The 8,276-nt window shown below is 44.2% G+C and overlaps 1 protein-coding gene across 1 annotated transcript in view; it reads right to left on the reverse strand.

Moving 5' to 3' along the window:
• LOC308151715 (forkhead box protein N3-like) overlaps positions 1-8,276 on the reverse strand; it is a 36,396-nt gene that overhangs the window by 6,893 nt on the left and 21,227 nt on the right. Inside the window, exon 3 of the mRNA XM_080524629.1 lies at positions 4,943-5,078. Coding sequence (XP_080380755.1) covers positions 4,943-5,078 — 136 coding nt within the window. The remainder of the gene's footprint in view (positions 1-4,942; positions 5,079-8,276) is intronic.

Below are 8,276 nucleotides of genomic sequence, written 5' to 3' on the forward strand. Positions count from 1 at the left end.
CATCAGGTTGTATAGGCTACTCGCCAATAATAAGCTGACAGATGGATTTATAACATCTTTATGTAACAGGTACCACCTGTAGCCAATTAGTTTCTTTCAAGGCGGGACTTTAGAGGGGAAGTGGGGGCGGATATGGGCCTTTAAGAACCAGGAACACGCACTGTGGGCATATCCGTCTGAGAGTTAGGCCCTGTCCACACCTATACGTTTTTTTTGATAAACGTTTTTCGTATATAAAAATATTACCGTCCACACCAGCATGTTTATAAACAATGTCTGTGTCCACATGCATACGCATGAACGCAATATAAACGCTGTCATTGAGCATTCCACACCAGTAGTCGGCGATATAATATTATCCCCATAGCCCCGCTGGCCAATCAGACGCCTCTGTCGCTCAATGTTCTCGATCATTAACTGTGCATTTATCTGTGAACAGGTTAAAAGTCCAGTTAACAGTGAAAGAACTAGAAGCACTTTGTTCACATCCATTTTCCTCGCTTGTGTAGCCGCGAACACCGTTGCCTGTTGTAAACAAAGTAGTTACTGGTGCTAGGATATGACATTGGAGGGAACAGCAAACAGCTGCAGTGCGCATGATCATAGAAATCTACGCGCATGATGACGTGCGAATACAAAAAGCTCCGTCTATCTCGTCCACACGTCAAAAATATACGGCGAATATACAGCGTTTTTAAACATCTTCACTCTGGCAGGCGTTTTTAAACATCTTCGTTTTCAGAGGGCAAAAACTCGTTTGCGTCTGGACGAACCCCCCAAAACGAATATAAAAATCCACGTATATCAAAAAAACGTATAGGTGTGGACAGGGCCTGAGCTTGTCACGTCCGGAGCTCTGAAGTCCTGAAGGTAAATCTGCTTGTAAACACACTAACTGGGTTAGCCGCTCATCTTTTGTCGTCCCCTCTCATTACGTTGTTTGTGCAGGTGGTGTAGATCGGAGTGGTTGCCGAGTGGTGCTAGCGTGCTAGTAAGGGAGACGTGAGGGTGCGTATACAGCTACTGGTTACTGTTTTTGTTTTGTACATGATGAGAAGCGATGTTAACTATTGTACTTTGCTACAGGTCTAGCCTGACTTGCGGGGCGCCAATACAGCGGACTAGCCGGTAGCTGCCGTGGACTCAGGTACAGGGGCTTGTGGCTCACAGAATAGACGAGGCTACAGTGTTATGGGTGGATGATTAATCCAACTCCTTTCCCTTTGCCCATAGGACTGCTAGCTGCTGTTTTGCTCATATCCAATATTTACTGTAATGAAAACAAACCCTCTGTAGTGGATAATTCCAACTGACGTGTTATTTATTATCAGACGGAACCAACTGGTCGTTTTTATATATTAGTCTTTTTATTGTTGTTGTTTTTCTGTTCTTTGGTTTGAGTGGGGGGCGCCGGCGTGGAGAGGGTAGTCGGGGTTCCCGGGTTTAGTCTCCTTGCACTGCATGTTGTGTGTGCGTGACGTGTTTGGTGTGATTAATCACTGGGGAACACTTAGCCCACTGTCTGCAGTGTCTTTGTGCTGTGTGTGTGTTCATGTCACAGATTCACTGGTGTACCTGTCCATCGGGTTAGTAGTATCCCTCTCTACTGCCAGTTGTCCTACCCTCGTGTTTTGTTTGTTTTTGTATGGTGTTTTAAATAGAGTAAATAGTTTTTAAATATACATGTTAAATAAAGTGTTTTTCTATTTACACCGTAACAATCTTCGCTGTGTGAACCTGGTTTCATGTCTCCAGGGGCGCCGCTAGAGATTCTGGGCCCCATGACAGAATATAATTTTGGGCCCCCCCACCTAAACCACCCATCAACCTAAACCCAGTTGAAGTTGATGAACTATTGATGCACTGCAAGAAATCCAATGATGGACATCTTTTGTAAATGTAAAATTACAGTTAATACAGGAATCAACAATTCAGCAAAGAAATCTCAACATTCTTTAACTTATTAAATTAAGACTTGAACAACACAAGGACAAAAGTATAATTAAATGAAGATTGGAACCCAATTATAAAAGTATAAATCACACAAAAAGTCAAATATATAATTTTAATGGGGTGGTATTGTGTCTAAATAAATGTAGATCTTGTAAAGATCAGTTGGCCATAATACTGTCAGGATTAGATCAATGAAGAATTACAGCAGAGAGATATTTACTGACTCAGCATTGCTTGTTTCACACAAAGACAAACGTGTCTTATACAAGAGGGAGCAACACAGACATGGTGCCAGCGAAATTGAATGTGAAATGGGAAGATTTTTATTTTTACACTGCGGCAGTATTTAGTATACCTGGAGAGCTAAAAACTATATCTAGCCTAATGCACAACGATTCAAGATAGGAGTAAAGAGATCAAATCAAATCAAAGCTAAACGCTGGGCCTTCTTAGTATATAGCAACATCTTTAATAAGATCCTTGAAATCTAGTGATGAAGCCAACTTGCTGTGCTGCTGTCATTGTCCTTTGTTCTTCTTCTGCCTCTTTACCTCTTAATTTTTTAAATTTTAATTAATTTTGCCATTTAGCAGACGCTTTTAATCCAAACAATTACGAATTACAGGGACATTCCCCCTGGAGTAACTGAAGGCTAAGTGCCTTACCCAAGGGCACACAAGTAGTGGTGAGGTTTCAGGCGGGATTTGAACTTGCAACTTTCCAATCACAAGTCCAACTCACTATCCACTACTAGACCACCACTACCCCCCACCGCTGCTCTCCTCTCTGGCTGCCTTGCTTGAAGTGGGCCCTGGCATGGAGTATCCATAGGTACATAATTCATAATATGTCCTATAATAGTATTAACATAATAATACATACATTACACCAGATTAGCTAACTTAAATGTTATCTAGCTAGCTAACAATATTATTAAGATGCCAGTGGTCAATGTTATTGCAATTACTGGAAGAACTATTAACTAAATATGAATATTAGCTAAAGTTGTATTCAATGCTTGCATGGTAATGCAGCATACATTAAAATATTCAAAATATGTTTGTTAACCCCAAACTCCTACTGCTCACCTCCTTCTCCTTCAACTGGGAGGTGGGTTGAGGGAAGGAGTCCTGATCCTGGAGCTGCATCTGTGCATGACGTCATTAGCATGTAACATTATACTAGTTAGCTAGCTAGCTATAGCAAGAGTGCATAGCTGCTGGATACAAATTCACTGAGCTCTAATAACCTATATTTGGACCAAAATTGCACTCATCTCATACATTTAACTGAAATTATACTGACAGTGCACTGTAAGTTAACTATACTTGAAGTTAATGTTAATTAGCTATAGCGAGCTAACTAGATCATCCACGCAGTGATTAGATCACAGATTTTTTTACTTTTCTCTTTTGAGACCCTGACTTTGGCTTTGCCTTTCACGACATCGTCCACGCACGCACACGTACATTTGATGCATTTCCAATCTGGCTGTCCTCCATCTGTCCCACACACATACTACAGCAGGACATGTTGGTCATGGAAACCTTGTCAGAATATTTGCGGTAACGTTCCTCTAGTCTAGCAGCTCGCGCGCGGTGGACTGAACCATGCAATGAATAAATAGAGGGGTAAATAATAAGGCTTCATTTTGTTAAACATAGAGAAACAAAACTCCAGTTTGTTTCTTTTGTGACTTTTTTTAATACATAGAATTATAATTTGAATTCGGCTACATTAACGTCCTTATGATATTAATAATATTATTTATAAATATAATATATATATTTTTAAAGATTCTCATGGGCCCCTGTCAGTGCTGGGCCCTTAGAATCGTCCTAACTTACCACCCCCTTAGCGGCGCCCCTGCATGTCTCCCTCTTACACGAACCTGAGTGCTTTACTTTAGTCCCGAGGACCTCACCTCGTGTAACAAAAAGGTGGCGTTGTCTTGCAGTGAATTCATCTACTGATTAGCCGCAACCATTCGGGGCCTTGAGTGCCTTATGTCACATTTACAACCTGTGGGTCGCTAGATATTCTAAATACTGTAACTACATTATTTCCTCCTCATATTTTCTGAATTCATTAATCTAAAAAATAAATTAAATAAAAAATACATAAATAAATAAAAAATAAAATGTATTCTGCAGGCCAGATGTGAAGCTTGGTGATCCATGCTCTAGGGGTAGTGATGGCAGTGGTGATAGTGAATTGGACTGGTGATCAGAAGGTCATGAGTTCAAATCCCACCTGGGAACACCACCACTAGTGTGCTCTTGAATAAGGCACTTACTCAAGTGGTGTCTAGCTAAATGATTAATATGTAAATGATCCCCTGTAGTACTGTCATTTACACGGCTGAAGAAAAATACAGCAATCTGTCATTACGGTCCTGTAAAGCATTGTAATCCTAGTCCTGTCAACATGTTGGCAAATATGTACTGTGAAATTACCAGAGTGTATTTTTGTGTAAGCCTAAGACAGGATCAGTGGATCCTGATATCCTATGAATGAATCAAAAGTAGTCCCACTGTCCAATGTACACTCCCTAAGACCTCATTTTCCATCTGCGGGGGCATATTATTAATATCTCATAGGAAAAACATACACTCCTATTAGTGATCAAATATTCAGTGCATACCTTAAGCCTTCGGATATGTTTAATTCATTAGGTGGTGTGGGCTTTCATACTCGTATGCTGCTATGATGGATGTGCATGTCCTGGCCTGTTCAGGCGCTTCTATGAATCATAAGGCTCTTCATAAAAATAGAAACTGTGTGACTGCTGTATAAATAAATACATAGAGGAGCTGAACAAAAATATGTTGTACTACACCTTCATGTGACTTTGGAGTACAATAAAATAAACAGGATTATGTAAACTGTGTGGAAAAGTACTGTGTGTGTGTGTGTGTGTGTGTGTGTGTGTGTGTGTGTGTTTAGCAGACAGGGTTTAATGTGATGGGTGAAGGATTGGTTCACTGACCTTATCGCAGAGGTCCTGCTCCCGACGGGGCTTATGGGTAGGGGTCGGATGACAGGAAACAGACCCTGGCTCCTGATGCGGGCGCCATTTTGGATCACGCCTTGAGAAACTAGAGAGAGAGGAGCAGACACAAAGACTTACAGAGAGATACACACAAATCCACGCCAACAGACACTAGTGGGCATGAAACACACGCGCGCACACACACACACACACACACACACACACGCACACACACAAACAGATGGACACAAATACACATGCATACACAGAACACATGTACACAAAAACAGTTTCAAAGTTAAGATCTACCGTAAAAGAGACACTGAGGAAAATCAAAGAAAATAAAAACACCTCAAACATAAAGGTAAACACCTAAGACCCTGAGAAGTACAATAAACATTTACTGCTTGTCTGAGTAGTCTAACAGAGTGGTATTGATGAGAGAGGGGACGTTAAATTGAGCGGGAAACCGTCATAAATGAGTTAAGCCTGTTGCGAATCATTCAATTACCAACGACCGCTGGGCGTCTGAATCTATCCCATCGAATGGCGGGCTAAAGAGCTCAGTGTTGGTCTGAGAGCTGCGGTCAATGTCTGAGCGTATTTATGTGGGAGTCATGGAGGGAACACTGTGTAGTTAGCACAGCACTGACTGACTGTAGAGAGAGAGAGAGAGAGAAAGAGAGAGAGAGAGGTGGGAGAGAAAGGAGAGAGGGAGAAGGTAGAGAAGGTAAAGAGAATTGGAGAGGAGGGAGGGGCGGACGGAGAGAATGGAGGGGAGATGAAGAGAAGGAAGTAGAGGGAGAAGGTCGAAAAGGTAGAGAGGGACAAGGAAGTGAGAGAAGAGAGAAGGTATAAAAGAGAGAGAAAAGAGAGAGCAGAGAGAGGAGGGGATGGGGAAAGGGGGTAGAAATATGGCGATAAGGGAGAGAAGGAGGTAGAGAAGAGAGAGAGAGAGAGAATGTACTTTGTGCCAGAGTACTGGTTATTCAAGGCTGGCTGCTCACCACAGACGCCTCTGTTCAGTAAAACAGCTGTCATCTTCATCTCTGGGGTCACTTTGCTTTTCATAAATGATGACCAGGATTTGCTTTGTCTGCTACAGCAGCATATTTTAAGATGTGAGCTGAACTCCCAATGTTGCCGTAAATATAGTGCTTCTGTACCCTCTCAGCACTAAAGTTGGGCTCTAATGCTTGTTTTTGTAATCGGCGGTGTAGCACTTGGCGTGTGTGTCTGTGCGTGTGTGTGTGTGTGTGCGTGTGTTTTTTGTGCGGTGTGTATGCATGTGTGTTTCAGTTCCTCCGACTGCTCTTCAAGTAGGTCTGTGCTGTACCCATAGTAATCTTATTGACTGGGTTGCCAGGTCACCTCTAATATTTCCCGTGTTGCTCTTGATAACCTTATAAGTAAGTCCCTGCACAGTGTCTCTTTTGTAATCTTGATCACTCGCTGCGTGTGTGTGTGTGTGTGTGTGTGTGTGTGTGTGGAGTGTGCACAGGTCGGTCTCTCTGGCTAAATGTCTCCCATCCCTCTCCCTCCCTCCCTCCCTCCCTCCCCCCTTTTGCTCCCTCACTCCAGCCGGGCTTTCCGTTGCCATGGTGACGGCTCCCCATTCCACATGCCACAGAGTGGTAGATCATGCATCGGCGGAGGGAGGGAGGGAGGAGGGAAGGAGGGAGGGAGGGAAGGAGGGAGAGAGGGAGGCAGGAAATTACCACCCCGTGTTCAACATGGCCTCTTATAGCATAGCGACACGCTCCTGACAACCGTGTTTACCCTCGATACACACCCCGCCGCCACCACCACCACAAGTACAGACAACTCTCTCTCCGCCTGCCCACTACCTCCTCTCTCTCTCTCTCTCTCTCTCTCTCTCTCTCTCTCTCTCTCTCTCTCTCTCTCTTCTCTCTCTCTCTCTCTCTCTCACTCTCTCTCTCTCTCTCTCTCTCTCTCTATCTCACTTGCTCTCTCTCTCTCTCAGTTGCTGCTCTCACTCTTCTCTCCCCTCATTTCATTCTCACATTTCATTCTCACTCTTTCCCCTTTTTTCTCCCTAGCTCTCTCTCACTCTCTCTCTCTCTCTCTCTTGCTTGCTGTCCCCCTTCCTCTCTTTCCCTCCCTCTCTCCCTGTACCTCCCTCCCCCTCTATCTCTCTCTCTCCCATTTCTCTTTCTTCCTCGCTCAATCTCCCACCTATTCTATGTATAGCGGTGTGACTCATGTCTTCCAACTTAACATGCATCCCATCTCTCCAGGTATAAAGCCAGGGACGTATGCTGTGAAGGCGAGGTGAAAAGCTAAGCCGGGAAAAAACACGACTCCCAACGCTTTAAAACACACTGTCGCTGCATGGGAGGGAACTACACTTCTGTCTGATCATCACAGCCCTGCGCCAGCTCTGTGCCAGAAAGCAGGACACACAGTGAGAGGACACACTGAAAGACTTTGAAAAAGAGTGTGTGTGTGTGTGTATGTGTGTGTACGTGGGTGTGTGGGTGTGTATGAGAGAGAGAGAGAGAGAGAGAGAGAGAGAGAGAGAGAGAGAGAGAGGAGGAGTGTGTTGTGTGTCTGCTTTTCCAGGTCAACTAAAGCAGCGAGAGAGAGTCCCTGAGAGAGCTTCCTTCATGTGCTACTCTGACTCTTCAAATGAGTTCCACATGGTTCTCCTCTCCAGACTGCCTTGATCCGCTCCCCTTAGCCGGAGGGACCAGACGCCGTGTCCAGATCTGGGGTCAGAGGTCACTCCCTGCAGACCTTGAGAAAGCAACCACCATCAAAGTGGCCTCTTGCACAGTCAAAAACACTTCTGCTGGAAGGGAAACAGTGTGTGTGTGTGTGTGTGTGTGTGTGTGTGTGTGTGTGTGTGTGTGCGAGTGTGCATGTGTGACCGTGCGTGTGTGACCGTGCATTTGTGTGTGTGTGTGTGTGTGTGTTTGTGTGTGTGTGTGAGTGTGCGTGTGTGACCGTGTGTGTGTGACCGTTGCGTTTGTGTGTGTGTGTGTGTCTGTGGGGAGAGTAAGTCCTCCTACTGAATATAGGCCTGAAGCTGAAGAGGACTGGTGGCGTGGGAAGTGTGTGTGAGTGGTCAGTCTATGAGAGCAGTCCTCTGTGTGCTTATGGGAATGTGTGCCTGGTAAGCAAAGCTTAGTGTGCATAGAGAGCAACTATTACATTTATTACGTACAAGGTTGTTGGGGTTGTTGGCACCAAACAGTGGTATGGCCTATTAGAAATCTAACTGTAGCATAGAATTCATTCAGTAAAGAGAGCTTGGATAGCAACACTCGCCTGAGCTGAACACAGAGACTAGATGTTCCTCTTGCCCTAT

The sequence above is a fragment of the Nansenia antarctica genome (assembly GCF_963989245.1).
Source record: "Nansenia antarctica genome assembly, chromosome: 1".
NCBI classification, from domain to species: Eukaryota; Metazoa; Chordata; class Actinopteri; order Argentiniformes; family Microstomatidae; genus Nansenia; species Nansenia antarctica.